The following is a 19984-nucleotide window of genomic DNA, read 5'->3' on the forward strand; positions in this document are numbered from 1 at the left end:
GTGTCCCTTTGAGTCACTATAGCACCGGTTTGGAAAAAAAAAATAAAACCTATTGAAACTCTTCATTCATACCAATGAAGCACACCTCATGCACCTCATCAGACATTATCTGAGTGGTTATCTGAGAGGTCAGTGCAGCAGGTTAGAAATGCAACTTTAAGCTTGAGCAAGGTGGCTACATGAATTAATCACAGCAAGTATGCTAAATATCTGGCTATACAGAAATGGATGAAATGTGAGTTGCTATGATTATGTCTAATAGTCAGTAATCGTCAAATATTACTAAAATGTGAACCACATAATTCTGAATCTGTTTTACAGACTGGTGAAGGACTCCCCTCTTGTGGTGTAAAATAAAGCTGCAAGCGCAAAAATAAAATACATTTACATTTACAGTTACATTTAGTCATTTGGCAGACACTCTTATCCAGAAAATAAACTATTGATATAATTGAATCATTTACACAATCTAATGATAATGGAATAAATTAGAATCTAATGATGAAATATGAAAAGGTTTAAAATGACACACGAACATGGTACATAATCATTCTTCAAGAAAAGAAGAAAGTAAATTAACTTAAATTCTTTTGGACAGAATCTTGTCCAAAACACTTGATTCCCCTAGAATCATCATTTAAAATACTGATGTCCTGCTGAAGAATGCTTTCAATTAACTCATTTATTTCAGTCAATCAACAAATCAGGAACAACCCCAAATTCAAAATCTATAACAAATCATTTAGTTTGACAAAGTGGGAAGAAAAAGGAATCCTCAAATGAAAAGGCAATACTTTTTCATTGTTCAAAAATCCGATCAAAACAATCCCTAGAAGAGAATTCCTAAACCAAGTCAAACTAAAAAGGAATTATCTCCAAAAAGAGATAATTATAAAGATATAAAAAGGGCACATTCTATGGGAATGTACAATAAATGAAACATTCTGGAAAAAATCAGTGAGGGTGATCTATGCAATATATACCATACAGAACCCCAGTAATACACCTTTTTTGGTTATAACAGCCATCAACATAAAACCTATTTTAATATAGTTGATTGAACCACCAACACCACCACACAGAGGATGGACAAGTCAAGCAACAGCAACTATGAAATCAAGAGAAAAACAGCATTCAGTCTCAATAACCGGCTACATCAATATCCCAAACTCTGTTGCTGTCCTTTCATGTCTTTCATGTAATATTTCTGCTTATACATGTCTTGTTAAAGAAGAAAAATCAATAATCATTGTCTAAAAAAAAGTATGCCATTGTGAATACACACATTTTTACAGTACCAGTCAAAAGTTTGGACACACTTGATTAAGATAATGGGTCCAGCTGTATAAATGGACATGTAAAATTATTAGGATTATTAATTATTTGTAAAAAAAAAAAAAAAAAACTATGTGTCCAGAACTAGCCTTTGTACTTGTCCAGAATCATTGCAATGAGCTGTGGGAAATGTTAATGTCCCTTTTTGGTGGCTAAATATTAACTAATGAAATATTATATATAATGAATATATGATATATAATATTCAGGCTTTGTGACTTGCAGTAATCAGAATCTGCTACCTCACAGTGCAGAGGGAAAGCAGGGATCATTTGATAAAAAGCTTTCTTGATTCAGTGAAACTTTCCATGTGGAGACTGGACTGGCATTTTTGAAGAGAACATATTCACATATATTTGTGAATTTGTGTTAAATAAAACTAGAAACATAATTACATGATTTACTCTGAAATTTGAAAGTATATATCCACTGTAATTAAAGTAACAATTTAACAAAACAGAAATAATGGCAATTGAAACTGAGGGGGCAGTTTCACCCGTAACTAGGTTCAGGCTAATTTGTTGTCACAGTGGGGTGTCGGTCAGGACACAGGAGTCAGGTTCCGGGTTCAGTTGTTTATTGGGGATTTTGGATGGGTGGGTGTGAGGGTTTGTGTTGTATGTGTGTGTGTGTGGTTTCTTTGGCACAGACGCACACAACAACAGCACAATGCTTGGTCCCCAAAGGCTTTGTCTCCCCAGTTCTTCACCTCCCAGGTATTGTTGCGGTACTGAGGTGGGGGAGGTCACTACCACCTTTATATTGTCCCGTATCCCTGGCCCCATTGAAGCCCTGATTGGTGGCCAAAGGATACGAGCAGGTCCGAGGGCAAATGGTGACCTGGGGGCCGTCCTTGGGGGTGCGCCTGTGCCTCGAGTTACCTGTGGGGGTCCTGCTGATAAGGGGAGCAACAGGACAGGTTTGGCCAGGTTTCAACTGAGTTGAAAACAAGTGCCTGTGAGAGGTGGGGGTGGTGCGCAAACAAATACAGAAACAGAAACATGTGGCCCTTTTCTACAGCAATAATGATAACAATAATAATAATAATAATACAATGATATTTATCGAGTGCCATAGTTCTGTTGTCAGTTTCAACACAAGGGAAAATTTAAAAAACATATACAATCAGTCGCAGTACATTAAACACTGTTTAATATTTTACAGGTTACAGTTTTAGAGATAACTGTTAACCACTGCATGCAACTGGTAATTACCTGATGTTAAGTCTTTTAAGATATGAGTATGATGAAATTCAGACAAAGTTCAGTTAAGGTTCAGTTAGGTGAGGTAAAATGCTTTGTGAATAGGTCTCTGAAAAACAAATCCGGAGGGAGTGTTTGTGTTTAATTGACCATTAAACCATTAAATCTTGGGTGCATTTGGAATTTGGAATTAGTTAGACTTTAGGCTATTTCTTTCATGAGGATAAGTTTGTATTTAGCTTTTAAGGATGATACTGTGTTTCTTTTAATCTGAATTTGGAGATTATCAAATGAATGTTAAAATCTGTAAATAGAAAGTTAACTGTACGTAAACTGGTAATAATTAGGATGTGATGCACTAACAAGATATTGAAGTCTGTATCAATTTTCAATTTTCAGAGAAATTTCAAAAGTTCCTTTACAATAGAGAACCTTTTTTAACATTACTGGGCAAATATGTAGTTCAGGAAGCAGTTCAGTTTTCACATTGAAATACAATTTTGTTCTCAGCCTTTTTGAAATTTGAAGCTGAAGCTGTTTGCTCATTTATTATAATTATGCAATCCCCAATAAAAAAAGCTGCAGTGTTGAATCCACAGATAATTTAGTTCCAGAGAAGTGAGGTTTATGACATAAACAAAGCTCTTGTGTCTAAAGGTAAGACACAGAATTTTATATGCCATGTGTGTATAAAAGTTATATAATAATGTTTTAATACCATTTCAAATCAGTCTTTACAATGCAGCATCTAGGTAAATCATTAATGCCAATTTAAGGAAATCGGTTTGTTAATAATTAACAGATCTGTGATAGGGAGAGCATTTGAAATGTATCAGGTGGAAACGCAGCAAATAGAGCTTCTGTCACCTTTGCACAGTGTTGTACAGTATTTCTGGGGTGAAAAAGAGAGAGGCAAACCCAGCACAATTTCAAACGTGTAACAAGAACAATATTTCAAAGTATATGTAATGTTCACAACAGCCAAAACTGAGAGACTAAAATTGTGAGGTTTTTTTTTTATTTGGAAATTTTTCAGAACTTCACAAAAAGGCTGGATCATATGCCCATCTGTGTAGGTCACAGAGATTTGATTACCCATTGACAGAGCTTGTTGATGTTCACAGCACACTCCATTCCAGCTACTTGGACAAAGTATATTTGGCAATAGGCTAGAGCTTGAATGTTATTATATGCAGAAATTAAAGTCTTAGCACATTAATTTATGCATATGATGAAGACTCTTTGTTGTCATTGTCTTCACTGTCATTCAAACCAGTCAGAGATCAAGAAAATCAGCTCAGACAGGTTCATCTCGAAAGCATTTCCCTGGTCTGACATCATGGAATGTTCTCTATAACAGACAGGTGAGGTAAAGAGAGCTTTTCAGGTGTATCATGCTGAAATGCAGAAATGTGGGAATTGCAGAACAGTCACAAAAATGCTGGTTCAATCCAGTTTCATTGCACAGATCAAGTATGTTTCACAACAGACTGTCATCATACGCGTAACCACAAATTGTAATGTGCCTGATCATTGTCATCACAGTGTTTAAACCACAAGCCAGGTCATTTGGTAAATTCAATGAAGAAGTTCATGTGAAACAACCAGCCCCCGCTGGCTTGGACAGGGGGGGCAAAGAAAGCACAGACACGGGAGCAATGTAGGGGAGCACGATATATTACAATATTTACAAGACGATATACAATGACAAACATTCACAGGAAAAAGGGGGGAGGGAGGACAACAGACGGTGCCAAAGAAAAGAACAAAACAAAACAAATCCAACCCTACATACCTATACAAATCCAACTGAATACAAAAACAAAAGGGGTGGCAGAGCCAAACAACTGAGACACAGGCAACCCAGACTCCACACCCCCAGTGCGCCGCACGTAACACCCCCACCCATAACAGCAAACTTGCCCCGCAAGCAAATAGAGCACACCAAGTTAGGGCTCCACACTGAAGAAATACACTATGTCCGAGACAACGCGTCGCCAAAACGTTCTCGCAGCCCTTTTTGTAGCGGATCTCGAGATTGTAGTTCTGTGCAGTGACCAGCGCATAAGACGCTGGTTCTGGCTCTGCATGCGGGCCAGGAACACAATCGGGTTATGGTCAGTGTACCCCACAACCAGGAGGGAACTACATCCTACATAAACTTCAAAGTGCTGCAACGCCAGCAAGAGGGCCAGGCATTCCTTCTCGATGGTGGCATAGTTGCACTGATGTTTATCGAACTTCTTGGAGAAGTAGCTAATGGGGTGATCAATGCCATCGTCATCCTCCTGCAACAGCACTGCTCCGGAACCGGTGGCACTGGCATCCACCTCCAGCTTGAAAGGTGTGCTGTAATCAGGAGCAGTGAGAACAGGTGCAACTTGTTGAAGGTGAAGCAACTTCACGCGTTCAAAACATGCCTGGCACTCAGGCGTCCAGACAAATGCACGTGAAGGGCGTAAAAGACTGGTGAGAGGGGCAACCACAGAGGAAAAATTCCGGCAGAAGCACTGATAATAACCCGCCATGCCCAGGAAAGGCCGGAGTTGTCACCTCGTATCGGGTGCGGGGAAACAGCAGATAGATTCCTCTTTGCCATCCACGGGACGCACCTGACCTTGGCCAACGATCTTACCCAGGTAAGTTACTGGGGCTTTAGCGAACTCACACTTAGCCAGGTTAAGGGTCAGGGAGGCCCCACTCAAGCGGTTAAAGACTAAGCCAAGTGTTTCCATATGCGACGGCCAATCGGCGGAATACACAACGAGATCATCTAGGTAGGCTTCGCAGTTAGGTACCCCCTCCAAAACAATAGTCATGAGCCTTTGAAACGTAGCGGGAGCATTTCGCATCCCGAATGAAATAAATAAATCTTTTATAATCATAAAATTATATGGAAGCTCTTGAATAGCGTGCCAAACACCATTAACACTGGGTATGTATGCTGGAATACTAAGTCTTGTATTTTAAAAATACCCCTCCCATAACCACAATCTAATCAACACTAAGCTCATGTCATATACAAATTACTTCTGAGAGTAATAAAGGTCAGCAGCAGATGCAATAACACAATATTACTGCAGTATTGTTTGCAAGACAATCTTTGCAGTACTTAGCAGTTATTTCTCAGTTAAATTTACATGAGCTTGGACCCCTGCCATGACACAAATTATTTTTATATTTGTTATTATGCTATTTAAGGTATAGTGACATATATATACAACAATGATTTATGTCATGTACCTCTGCCACTAACTTGCACAGCTCCAAGCATGCTGAGTATACCTACACATTACCCACTAGGGTAATATTAGGAATGTGTAAGTTGACACCTACAAGTAACCCCCTTGAGTACAGAATGTCAGGTTATATTTCAAAAGTATTGTCCCCTTCACCTGTACGGCCACAGTTGGCCCACATTACACTTCCTGAAATACACTATAGCCTGGCTGCTATGGAAATGCATCACCTGAGAACTGTAGGAGTTCCCACCCCAGCACCTGTCACAGGGAACGGTTAATGTCTGCTGTACCCTTGGGCAAGGGGGGTTAGGGCTAAGGCTACACACACTCCTCTCACCAGCACACTTTTCATTTTGGGTTTTATTTGGCCGGTGCTGCAGCGGCATTACGCAGCTTGAGGCAGACTTTGTTTCAGGTGCGCATGAAAAGGCGCACTACTGACCGGAAGAGGGTCAGAGGGTAAGGGGGGAAAAAAACCACTGCGGCAATTTTGAACCTCACAGTGACGTTGGTGAGTAGTTCGCATGTTGTCTGGATGGGGAGACAGACAGACAGCATTTTGGCAGGGGGGCTCACAACGATTTTATTTGTTTGCAAACGCTGCTTGTTGTAGCCGCGACGCCGGTATGCAGTGGTTTACTCTGGGGCCCGGCACGACCACTGGTAAAAATAAATAAATAAATAAATAAATAAACACAACTAAACTGAACAAATCACCGCCGTGGCGCCGGTGGCTGTGGTGCCCAGATGACGGTGTTGGCCCGACAGAAGATCCGTAGTGCCGCCCTGGGGTTTGTTAGCTGTTTCTTTAATACACTCACACCACACACAATTAGGTTGTGCTAGCGACTTCCTTTACAGCCATTTTCATCAGTTTTCGAGCCTAGGGAGGCTTAGTCGGAACAATACCCGTGATCTCAAATTGGCTAAATACATTCTCACGTAGGCTACTTAGTTTATACATGTATAACGCGTGGCATGAAATTAGTTTACGGTGGCTTTAAGGTGCAAAACACAAAAAGAAGAACACTCGCGGCTCTGAAATGCCAACACCAAACGGTGTATCAGTCCCTGGAATATTAAATACAACGTTTCCATCGGAATTAAGTGGCACATATCAGCTTCAATACCGCTTTGCAATTTCCAAGCGCCGATTCTTTAAAGTTGGAAACCCGGTTAGCTGTGGCTGACGAAGGAAAAGCAAACACCTACATAAAACCAACACATGTTCAGTTGCCTGTTTATAGTGAATTCTAACTGCAGTTGGTCGAGTAACTTTGACAATATTTTTAAATGTTAACTCGGTTCTTTTTCTGCGTTGCACGCTGACTAGGCGTATCTGCACCAGATACCTTTACTTTGTATATCAGTAAGTAACAGTTTGTTACTGCAATTGTAATTGTTGATTTCGGAGTAAAATGTGACGTGAAGGCTATGTAAAGCACAAACGCTCGGAACGCCAAATGGGTGATTTAGATTGCATGGCAAAAACCATCCGTCTTATAAAAACACCAGAATTCTGCTTAATCGGCCAACCAAAGTAGAAAATGAATTTAGTGACAGCGGGTACTTTAGTCATTGATTATTATTTTACTTTCTTTTATTGCTTATTATTTGTAATGAATCAGGTGTTTATTGTTTTGCCTTGGTTAGGTTTCGGGTGCGTTTAATCTAAATTCGCAAATTAGTCGCTGGCGACGGATCCACTAGGCGGGGTTTTTATTTGGTGTGGCTGGTAGCGTTGTCTCTCAGGCTTGTGGCGATCTGCAACAGGTCGTGGAGGAAGGTGGCCTTTTCACGTTACTACCTAATGTTAAAACTTACTGTCTTCGTGCACTCGTGTCTTCTCCCACGCGTCTCGTCCGCGGTGCCACAGGATCTCTTCTGATTGGAATTTCTCCGTACTGTACATCCCCCGTCTCTTTATAAAAAAGTAAACATAAAATGTAAAACGTAAAACGTTTGATAGTATAACGCATTTACATAATCAGAAGTCTGTTGGTCTCTGGATCTCGGAGCCATCTGTCTTTACCGTAAAGAAAGGTAACTAATAACTAACCTGAAAATGATAGGCGTACTCCAATAAAAAAATAAGAATGAAGGAATTCCATCCCGCTTAGATTAAGAATGCACTCCCCGGTTTCGTTTGCCTTAAGGTCCGACGCTTATTGCTAATGGTATTTCACAAGATAAACGGCTGCGTGTATCCAAGCCATTTTGAGCAGAAATCGACACCTAAAATGTCGACACGACAATAATGCACGACGACAAGAATGTTAGCACAAGAATGGGAGCACATGAAACTTTTCTGGTTTGTCATGAGTAACCACAGTCACGTCAGTAAATATAGTCCTGTAGGCAGACCTAATTTGAAGATATGAATTATTTCAGAGGACTGTAAAGTGTCACCCTTAAAAGATGAACAACTAAGCAGGGGGAAGATGGGGAGACCGGGTCCTTATACTTCTGTTGTTAGAATACCGCAGTCAGAAGTTATTCCATGGCATTTTGTTTATTTGTTGTATATTGTATTTATCTAATTCTAAGTTGTTCCGATTTTAACAGTGTCCAGAGCAAACTACGGATCCAGGGAGATATACTGTACACCGTTCTTGTTGCTGGGGTAAAAAAAAAAAACTCGATATGCAGTTTGGCCAATTACAAGCGTATGAAATATTAACGTGTTTGGTGACAGGAACTTTACGCACAAGGGCAGTTAAATTCGTATAAACGCGTTGCGATCCGACCTTCCGACCGTAATTCCTGTACCTGAAAAATCTGGCCCCAGTGTTAAAGCCCTTCTCTTATGTTAACTATAACATCCGGCTACCTTGCGAAACGCTGCCTTTTTATGCTGCGTAGTTGCACCTGGCCGCACCTATACCTCTTCCATTCTCAATTCCGCTCTCTCGCGTATACCTTGGACATCTCAGCCCTTCCCGAAACAATTGCAGGGTTTCTTCGTTTCTTCGTTTGAAGTCGACTCATTACATCTGCTAATTGTTGATTGATTACAGCTTCCCGAGGAACAATCCTCATGGCAGTAAGGTGCGTTTTTTTTAACGGATTCCTCTCGTCATTTTAGGGAAGCCGAGACCCGTTTAAAGAGCATCAATTTCTCACTCGACAAACCAACTCAACAAATCTCAAATACACTAGCAAAACATGATTATCGTAATTTTTCATTTCGACAAATGTGAAAATAATGATTAATTTTTGCTCCCACTTCAGCTAAATTACCTGAAAAGGAGATGACCTTGTTCCTGCTTCTGTGGGATAAAATTGGCGATTTATTTCCTCCTTCATTTACTGCGGAACTGAAGTCCTCACAGGGTGTCCACTATCTGAAGCTTCGCATGTAAGTAAAATGTAATTTCAAGTGTGCATCATTTTTCTTTTCTGTTAATTGATTTCGATGAGATCTGTGGTCAAGGTATATCCAGGTTAGCCAAATATTAAGTCCCCTGAATAGCATCTTAAATGATCAGGCTGCTGACGTACTAAAATGGCAGTTTGAGTTCACTTGTCTCAAGCACCGCAAAACAAAAGTATATGTTAAGATTATTATTATTTTTTTTTTTCTAGCATCTAAAGAACAATCAAAACGAATTTTAGTACTGATATAACTTAGAAGAATCTAGAGTAATTCCAGAATGCACGGAAGTGTCACAAAGCAAGTTTGGTCTACAGCTTCCTCATTTGGTGCCTCAGGTTGCCGTTGAAGTGATTACAATGGTAAAATGCATATAGAAGTGTCTAACTGTAGCCATTGCTGCTTGTCGGTCAAACTGAATGATATTGCTTTGGAGAGTGCATTTCACAGGTGTTATTTCAAATTTATCTCGGTGTTAAATGTTATTCACACGTACGTGGGATGCTCAGCACTCAATAGCGTCAAATAACTATAATCTGTGTGTGTGTTCGTGTTCGTGTTCGTAACGCAATGCATGGCATTATGAACAGATGTAAAATTATTCCAGAAACTGTAGGGGAGCGCGGGAAACAACCTAACACGAGGCAAAATGACTTTTTATTTTTTAAGACTTTTTAAGACTTTTTATGTTATACAAGGTCAAGCAGCGTGTGCTTCTGGCCATATTTCCTAACCACGGTCTTCCGCGAAAATTCAGAAAGATTAGTCAGCGTTTTGAAGAAATCTGTGCCAAAGAGTGTTTTCAGGGCATGCAAGTAATTTTTTTTCATCACAAGTTTTTCAGTTACTGAGCGTGTGTGTAAATCACAAAATCCAACCTTATATTACTTTAATCACCATCTTGTAGCCTATAATGTAGCACCGTTTTGAAACATGTGACGAGCTCTAGCTAGGCTTAAGTACAGCCACGGCGTTACAACTAAGCCACCTTTCGTAAACGATGACAAGAAGTTATTTCTCTCTCTCATATAAAATAAAAAAAACATCTAATTTCATGGAACTTTTTATTCACAGAATGAGACATCGAATAAGAAAAACAGATAGGGGAGTCTCATGTCAGTATTCATATATAATTTGACGTGTGTGTGTGTATCTGTCGATTGATCTGTCTGTCATATAGATATATAATATATAATGCAGTATGGTTAGAAAATAATTTGTTTCATACAGTATAGAATTATATTGAATTAACTTTGTTTGCACTAATTTATCAGACTTTTCTAGCAAGTGTAACAACTAACCCTCTGTTACAATTAACCCCACCCATGGGGTAAGTTGTAACATTGCACTGCACTCATTTTCGGTGGAATTGTACATGAACGGTAGGAGTTAGAAACAAAGTTCAAGTGTTTGTTTGTAGCAGACATGTATATGTTCCTTGTATAAAAACATGATTATTCCAACTTAAATATTTTCAAAATTATTTCGCAAAAACCAAGATGCGTTCGGTTGTGCCCCGCACTCCCCTACTGTAACTGAGGGGGCAGTTTCACCCGTAACTAGGTTCAGGCTAATTTGCTGTCACAGTGGGGTGTCGGTCAGGACACAGGAGTCCGGTTACATTTACATTTATTTATTTAGCAGACGCTTTTATCCAAAGCGACTTACAGAAGTGCATACAGTAAGTATAGCGACAGTACGGGGACAGGATGTGTACAGTTCCACAATGAGACAGTTTTCAGCTGAGAGCAAGGTCTGTTTGAGGACGCAGTACTATTAGATTTGTACAATTACAGCCTATAGGGCAACTAATACGATACACTTTCAGACGGCGGACTTCAACAACTTCAAACGGCGCAATGAGCGTCAGGGTAAAGGCGGCAACAAGAAACAATTTAAAAAGCACAATTTAGAAAGCACAGCAATTTACGACAGCACTGTTGGGGGGGGGGGGGGGGGGCAGCAATTGTGTGCTGGGTCAGTCCAGGTAGAGTCTGAAGAGGTGTGTCTTCAGGCCCCGTCTGAAGGAATGGGGTGAAGAAGCTGTCCGTAGCGAGACAGGGAGTTCGTTCCACCACTGGGGAGCGATGTAGGTGAAACGCCGATGTCTGGCAGAACGAGCGCCTCCTGCCTTGACCACCGGTTCCGGTTTCAGTTGTTTATTGGGGATTTGGAATGGGTGGATGTGAGGGTTTGTGTTGTATGTGTGTGTGGTTTCCTGCAAGGAGTGAGCAGGGAGAATGAATCAGTACATTGCACCAGGATAACATGTATGGGACATACAGGCTTTGACTGCATGAATGGCTATGGAAACATTTATACCTCAAGGACACACTTCTTAATTAACATGCACACACACCCTTTTCTGTCTACAGGCAACTGTATTACAACCAGTTGAACTTACTACTTACTAATTGGCATACTACTTACTTTGGTACAGATGCACACAACAGTTGTAAACGAGTGCCTGTGAGAGGAAGAGCTGTTGTGCAGACAAATGCAGAAACCACAACATGTGGCCACATGTTTCTGTTTCTGTCTTTGTCTTTGTCTTTGTTTCCAGCCCCCCTCAGTTTCACCTACATTTCACAGTTCTTCTTAATTGATTGCCAATGGGTTGAATCTCAGAAGTGTATATAATATGCCAGCGGCCAGTGCACTATCAAGTATTAGTCAGTGAATTAGTTAAATGTCAGTCTTGAAATGCATCCCTATATACTATATGTCATGCTGTTTACTGACTTCACAGGATGCATCTGCTATGTGTGGCTGTCTGCTCAGAAGCTGAGGTTTGGCCTTGCATGTGGCTAACTGCTCAAAGGCAGGAGTCTGTCAGTTTATCATAAGCATGACCTCATTCGCTGCATGACTGTCTGCACAGTGAGTTAAGAGTGGAGAAGAAGCATTGATTATTTCCAGTTCTGTCTTAAAACCAGACATAATACTAGGGGAACATTAGCTATGCCCCCCTTTTTGCTAGATACAATGAAGATCTGTCTGCTGCCCTGCCACCCCCGGCCACTTAACTGTGCTGTCTCACAGGCAACGAGCAGATATCTGCAAACTAACTTTTGATAAAATGAATAAATATTTTACATCCTCTAATCAGCACCTCTAACAAACCTATAGTAGAGCACTGTGGAGTGCGTGACTGTTCTCCTCCTTCCTGAGTGTTTTTGTAGTTTTTTTTTGGCAAGCTGTTCTGGCTGAACCTGAATTGTAAGGTAGTTTGCTTTCCTCTCTTTGCCAAAATCTAGTGCCAAGGTGAAATCTGATATATGTGGCATAGCCCTTACAGATCATGGTTAGGTCTGTAAGTGTGTTACTATGTAACTTGGCTCCTGTGGATCATCATTTTTCATCATGTGAACACTATGATATACGGTCATGAAGTTTTCTTGCATTATTACACAGGGGTGCCCTTCATTGGAAAATGATGACATAATCGAATTCTGCAGACACTAAAATTCAGGGGAAAAAGCAGTTAGAACAGGGAGAAAAGAAAAGTGAATGGGAATGAATTCCATTCAAAATCATTAAAAAAAAGTCTGAGTGTCTTGAATAAATCATCACTTAATGTTTAGGGGGCATTTGATGTTATTTCTTCAGCAGTTAACAGTCACTCTTTAAACACATGCCTATATACAGTACCTTGCATTTAATTAGACCCTTGACCAATTCTCACATTTTACTGAATTACAAATGATAGATTGAAGTTTTGTTCAGTGTGATATTTTATTTAAAAACACTGAAGCTCATAATTAATTATTTTAAGGTGACATTGGTTTTATGTTAGAAAATATTTTGAGAAATGAAAAGAAAAAGTTAGAGAAATGTTTTTTTTTTTTTGCGTGATTTAACAAAAACATTTTTGCAGGTATGTCCCTATGTGCAAACCCCACCCCTAAAACTTGGCCTCATCAGGTTGAAAACCAACCTGCCATCACTGGTTTTAAAGTTCTGTGTCATACATTAAACGAGTAATATAAAAGGCACGTACATATCACACAACAATGTCCATAATTATTATGCTTTTTCTCCTTTCTTAAAGGAAACGACCATGTCAGCTACGTCTTCCTCTGGAATCCTTCGGCCCCTTCTCTTCGCCATCATATTGCTGGTTGGGTTTGTGGCTTTATTTTTGATGTATTTCAAACCGGCCCGTAGCTGGCTTTTAGGACCTCTGGAGGAGGCAACATTGGCTCCTACTGCGAAAAACGTCATTGCTGAGCCGAGTCGGACCGTCTTGCTGCTCTGGCTTTGGCCCTTTGGAGCCCACTTCAACCTTGACGTCTGCAGCTCTATGTTCAGTATCAACAGCTGTCATTTAACGGCAGACAGAAACCTGTACAACCTTTCCGATGCCGTCATCTTCCACCACAGGGACATCAGAAGCGATATGTCTAATTTGCCACCGTTGCCACGTCCCTTTTTCCAAAAGTGGATCTGGATGAATCTTGAATCCCCCACACACACTACAAAAATTCCTGGTCTCAATAACCTGTTCAACCTGACCCTGAATTATCGCCTGGATGCTGACATCGAGGTGCCGTACGGCTCCCTCATCCAGACCACAGAGAAGGAATTCGTTGTGCCGAGCAAAAGCAAAATGATCTGCTGGATTGTGAGCAACTGGAACCCCCAGCACAAGCGGTCGAAGTACTACCACGAGCTCAAAAACCACGTTGAGATCCACGTCTACGGGTCGGCCTTCGGGAAGCGAATCAGTGACATGGACTTCTCTCCCACCATAGCCAGCTGTAAGTTCTACCTGTCCTTCGAGAACTCTGTCCACAAAGACTACATCACTGAGAAGCTGTACAACCCGCTAGCCATGGGATCGGTGCCAATTGTTCTCGGGCCTTCAAGGAAGAACTACGAGAACTTTGTCCCGGGGGACGCCTTCATCCACGTGGATGACTTCCCCTCCCCGAAAGAGATGGCCGCCCACCTCTTGCTCTTAGACAAGAACGAGGAGATGTACCGGCAGTACTTTCGCTGGCGCAAGTATTTCACTGTGCGGAAAACTCAGTTCTGGGCTGAACACATGTGTCGTGCTTGTGAGTACATTAGAACACACAAGGAGTACAAGGTGTGCAATAACCTTGACAGCTGGTACTGGGGTTAGGAAACTTGAGTTTGAGATGCTGTCACTGTGTCTGAGGTCAGTCACAGTCACATTACCTGTCTTGGAAAGTTATAATGCCTTTGAAAGCACTATTATGTGCTGCACTGTTTTTAAGCGGTAATATGAAGTGAACATGACTAATTAAGTGAATGGTGAAAAATCTAACTTGAATTCAGCAGATTATAAAAAATGAAGGTCTTGCTCAATCTCTGCTTCATGTTTACCTTCAGGTGTTGATTAACCCACCGATACTGTAAGTGTCTCATGTCTTACTCCATCATCATAGAGCACTGAAAATAGATCTTTCCATTTTACTTTTCCATTTTTAAAGTTTGTGTTGTTTTCTCTTTAGTCTTTGGGTTGGTTTACATGATTATATTTTGCATTCTGAACCTAGGTGTCAACTCAGTTACTCATCTAAAGTTTCTGAACCTTATGTGATGATTTCAAGAAATCAGAATTTAACTTTAAATATTGCAATGTCATGTGCAAGTGTGGGGCCAGCAAACTGTTTTGTCCTGCATATTGGTGTGGTTATTGGGGAGATACTTGTGGAGTGTAAATTGATTGTATTATGGAATCCGGGATGGGGTTATTGACAGAGGACATGCTGATTAACCTTCTTTGTAAGGGAGTGTATTATTAAAACCATCCCCAGAATGGCTTGTTTCAAGCATTAATAACCAAATTGGCTAGCTAAAATGACTAGCTACATGTCTCCCAGTCCAGGAGTTAGTCTGTCCATGTCAAGAAATAAAACTTTTGAAGGAATTGCAAGCTGGATCTGCATTTTTAGCTACATAGCAACAAAGATCTAACAAAAAAAATGACTGGTCATAGAGTTTCCCCACTGTGTCTACCTAATTTAGCGATAAAGATTGCTAGTACTCCTTCGGTAGTGTAAGATGTATGGTCAAGTAGAAAACACAAGACTGGATTAGGGTTTAGGTTGATGGTTTTCCTCACTGCATTTGCAACTTAAATTGTTATGTTAATGTTAGGCTGGTAGCATTGAAGGAACACAGTAAACTATAATGAGTAGCCATGGTAACTCAGGAATATTACTATGGGTGTATGTTGTGAAGAATACCTGCAGATACTATCATGAGCTAATATTATATAAGGATTCACAGATGGTTACCTTTCTCTGTGCATTATAAAGATTAGCTATGAATCATTTCTGCATTCAGTCTGGCAAATTTCAACATAAAGTATCTCAGCTATTGTGCAATAATTTTTGCTGAAATGTTTATGCACCAGCTCTGACCATGATGAGCAACAAGCTGTGACCACAGCTGCAAAAATCTGTGCAGTATTTTTTGCAAACAAGATAACCCAAATGAGTTAGCATTTTCATCAGACCAAACTTTGTTGTCAGACACTTAAGTTTACTTACTTAAAATGTCAGTATGTACCTGTTAAAAGTACCATTGTCTTTGCTTAATTGAATAACCGTTGGGGCTGCAGTTTGAATGAATAAAATGTTCAGTTTTCTCCCCCATTGGACTTAAAGGTGTTCATATAGCAACATGCTAGCATGCTGACAGTGAACAAGACATCTTTTAAAGTTATGGCCACTTGGGCCTGCATCTTTCATATGTCTTCCTAGAAATGTAGATCTGACATGAACAACTAATAAAAATTCTGCCACTGTCTAGCTAGCTAATTTAGCCATACAACTGGCTAGCTGCCCTTCAGCAGAGTAAGATGCACCGTGACACTGGTGGACCTCCTGTCTGCTGGTCCTCCCAGAATGCAGTGGGATACAGCACAGGACCTGAAGCCTGAGGTCTCTCTATGCATCGTGAACAATCTGAGCCCTTGTGACCAAAAAAATTTTCTTTTGTGGGCTGAGCTTGAATATCACCAAAGGCCTCTGTTCCCTCTTTTGTAAGCAGTGAACAAGAGGCTGTGCACACTACCATCCACTGTGTCTGTAGGCAGTTTTAGCCTTTGTCTCTCAGGAGAGGAATGATCTGAAAGTCACCCAAACATATGTACACAATAGAGGTGCCTTAGGCTCATCAGAGCTGCAACTGAACTCCATGTTTTAAAGCTCCATCTGAGCCGAGCAAATCCTCTTTTCAGAAATCTTGCAGCTTCTGCATTAGCTTGTGACTAACTCCATGGTGAGTTGTGTCTGAACATGTAACAAGTGAGAAAATGCCTTCACTTCCCTGCTATCAAATTTTGGTCTGTTGTCAGATTTCACCTAGTAGAAATACAAAATCCTGGAACAATTTTTTTCTGGATCCCTCAGGGAATTAAGAGTACGGTCATTATAGCCAACAGGGGAATTCCCCCCCAGAAATAATCCCTCAAAAAATCCCACTTTTTTCTTTCGAATGCAGGTCTGGTAGGTTCCCACTTTCAGGTAAGGGAGCCTGCATGATGCTGCCAGCAGTCCTGGACCCTTCCTGAACTCTCCGGTTCCATTTAGAGGCGAGAGGATGACGGATCCAGTTTCAGGAAGTGTTTTGCATTTCTCCTGGTTTGCATTTCACAATCTACTGTGGATATTGTCTGTTTGCCCTTTCATTGGGTTTGTTTGAGAGGCACGTCAATGCGGGTGTATACAGGCCAAGCCACATTTTAGCTTTGGCACAATGATAACGGGAGATACCTGTGGTGTGGGTACACCTACTTTCCCAGCAATACCAAGTTGCTTTTTTCTAATACGGCAGACCACATGTTGTGAAGCAGGGTGGCAACATAGCCACACCTTTGTTACCATGGAGAATCATTTGATCTTTGTAGGTTTTTCATTTCTGGAAAAGAGAAGGGGCCTTTTACTCTGGGCAATATGGGTCTGAGGATGGAGGAGGGGGGGAGGTCATCAGCTTTGCCGTCGTTCTCCCTCCAGTCGGTCCCCGTCCTCACCAATACTTGATTATACAAGCCCACTGTGCAAACGGACAGTTGCATGAGGAGACATGCTTTTGGAGTCGGCTGACCAAAAATATACAACTGCTGGGAGAGCAACTTGCAAGCCATACAGCTGTGCCTTGCGGGTATGTAGCCAGTCCTGTGACCAGAAGCTGCCACTGCAGAGGGGCCCTGTACTGAGCTGTACCCTGGACAATGTGCCACTCCTCAGGTCAGTGTCCCAGGAGAGTCACCCCCGCATGGTGCCTCAGCACACCTCAACACACCACCCCACACATCCACACACTTCCCAACACACACCTCAACACGGCACCCAACACATCCAAACACTGCCCAACAAACACCTCAACACACCACCCAACACATCCAAACACTGCCTAACACACCACCCGACACACCAACATGCTACCCAACACATCCACACACTGCCCAACACACAGCTCAACACACCACCCCACACATCCACACACTGCCCAAAACACACCTCAACACACCACCTGACATATCTACACACTGCCCTACACACACCTCAACACACCACCCCACCTATCCAGACACTGCCCAACACACACCTCAACACACCACCCGACACATCTACACACTGCCCAACACACAGCTCAACACACCACCGACACATCCACACACTACCCAACACACCCACACGCTACCCAACACACAGCTCAACACACCACTCAACACATCCACACACTGCCCAACAAACACCTCATCACAGCACCTCACAGACCCATAGCCTGCACTCAGGTACACTTCGTCTCATGCTCATTGTGCAAGATCTGTATGTAACTAATAGTTGTATAGGCCCATAGCCTGCACTCAGTAGATGTTCATATTTATTTTTATATAACTCATTCATTTCATCCCTATTCCATCTATGTGTCCTGCACTACTGTTTTTGTTTGTTGTATCACTACTGTTGCTTGGTATTTGCTGTGGTCACCTTGACGTTGTATGCAAGCTCTGCAAGAGACATCGGAACTGGACTCAAACTCCTTGTATGTGTAAAAGCATACTTGGCCAACAAAGTCTGATTCTGATTCTTCTGATTTTTCTTTCTTGTTACTGACAGTTAAAATGTCTTTTCCCCCTAAAATAATTTAAAGTTTTCATTGTTTAATCTAAAAAAGTGCTATTTTTTGGTAGTCACTGCAAGTGGCCCGTGTACTGATCCTTTTATTGTGACATGCCATTGACACATTTTAAACAGGATCCACATAGTGTAGCAGCAAATTCTCAAAGGAGCTTTAGTTTCTGATGCCCCTACCCGGTGGAGAACAAAACACAGCAGCGTGTTTTCATAACTTTGATATTTCGAGTACACAACCAGGGCTGTAGTGGAGGCTAAACGGTGTTTGCGCACCTCCTACATTTCTGAAATAGCATATACGCACCTCTAAATAGCGTTTACGCACCTCTCTCACCACTCTAGATGCAGTTTGTAATTTCACATTTTTGTACTACTGGTTGCTCTGGGTTGTTTTATGGTGGTTGATATACTGTACTTCATAGATGTTACATTTTCCTTTCTTTCATACTGTCTTTCATAGTTTCATATTATCTGTGGTGATTAATACACTTCATAAACTTTATATTTATTGCTTTCAGGCTTTTCATAGTTTCATACTCTTTGTGGTGATTGCTACACTTCATACACTAACTATCTATTTCTTTCATACTGTCTTTCATTGTTTCATACTTTCTTTATGGTGATTAATGCACTTCATAGACTTCAACTATGTTTATTCCTTCCATAGTCTCGTTTAACAATGAATTCCACCTGCACATTTTAAATATATGTAGGAACCACATAGTAAGGCCCCAGGTACCACCCAGTGATGCCTGGTAACACCCTAGGAACCACCTAATAGTAGCCTATAATAACTTGTATTGTTATACAAGAGCTGTATTGCTCGGGACTCAAGCAGTGGGCAATAACCTCCCTGTAGCGGGGAGTAGGGGCTGGGTGCTGGGTGCTGGGTGCAGGCAGGCAGAGTGTGCGGCTGGCCCAGGCCCACGGTTCTTCCAGTTACGAAGGCCTTACTGAACATGCATTTTTGTTTGTGTGTCTTGATTGCAGCAAAAAAATAAAAAGCCAGACTGAGAGCGTAATGATTTCGACCGACCCCTTGCTAAGTTTCTAGCCACGATACTTATTTTGAATGACCACAGACACAACTGATTTTAAGAAAACTTTATTCGCTGTCCAGCATCCTTGTGTAAGTGTACAAACAGAAAAATAACGCCCTCTGTTCGGCTGCCTTGTTTTATTTCCCATCGTCGTCACTGCTTACGGAGCCGCGGTATTTAAAAATGCAAATGGCACACCTCATTGTAATCCGCATTTCTCTCCGTCCCCCCCTTCCGCCTCCGTAAGTTTCCCCTTGGATCTGTCTTGCATCTCCATACAGCCTATAATGAGCTGTATAAGGGCCCACTACAGTTCCTCGCCCCCTCTGCAGTGAGCCATAGGCTCCGCGCCTCAGTCGCAGTCTTGACTTAGACAGTTTTCCTGAAGCACTAAATCAGCGTTTCCCAACCCTGCTCCTGAAGGCACACCGTCCTGCATATCTTCTATCTATCCCTGCTCTACCTACCTGACTGAACTCATCAGTGGCACTTTTGATTAGCTGAGCACACCTGATTTAGTCAAGCAGGAAGGATACATAGAAGATATGCAGGACAGTGTGCCTCCAGGAGCAGGGTTGGGAAACACGGCACTAAATGACTGCCATTTTATGCCTTCGGGAGCTTAAGAGCAGGAGCATGCGCATGAGAGCTCGAATTCAGCAGCACAAGCAGA

The 19984-nt window shown here is 41.5% G+C and overlaps 1 protein-coding gene and 1 long non-coding RNA gene across 3 annotated transcripts; one reads left to right on the plus strand and one right to left on the minus strand.

Annotated features, from left to right (window-relative positions):
* Positions 1–2194: 2194 nt before the first annotated feature.
* Positions 2195–8416, minus strand: LOC118787034. Its single transcript, XR_005005360.1, has 3 exons — positions 7839–8416; positions 7604–7700; positions 2195–2230 (listed from the first exon to the last, which is right to left on the minus strand). It is a non-coding gene; the product is annotated as an uncharacterized LOC118787034 (long non-coding RNA).
* LOC118787033 (4-galactosyl-N-acetylglucosaminide 3-alpha-L-fucosyltransferase 9-like) lies at positions 4920–15775 on the plus strand. Of its 2 annotated transcripts, none has more exons than XM_036542430.1 (3): positions 4920–5176; positions 9011–9137; positions 13204–15775. In XM_036542430.1, exon 3 carries the CDS (start codon positions 13213–13215, stop codon positions 14278–14280), a length of 1068 nt encoding a protein of 355 aa, XP_036398323.1. In that variant the 5' UTR covers positions 4920–5176; positions 9011–9137; positions 13204–13212; the 3' UTR covers positions 14281–15775. The 2 variants fall into 2 exon arrangements, with proteins under 2 accessions (XP_036398323.1, XP_036398322.1); XM_036542429.1 differs by lacking the exon at positions 4920–5176 and adding an exon at positions 8456–8827.
* Positions 15776–19984: the final 4209 nt, after the last annotated feature.

The sequence above is a fragment of the Megalops cyprinoides genome, chromosome 12 (genome assembly GCF_013368585.1).
Source record: "Megalops cyprinoides isolate fMegCyp1 chromosome 12, fMegCyp1.pri, whole genome shotgun sequence".
NCBI classification, from domain to species: domain Eukaryota; kingdom Metazoa; phylum Chordata; class Actinopteri; order Elopiformes; family Megalopidae; genus Megalops; species Megalops cyprinoides.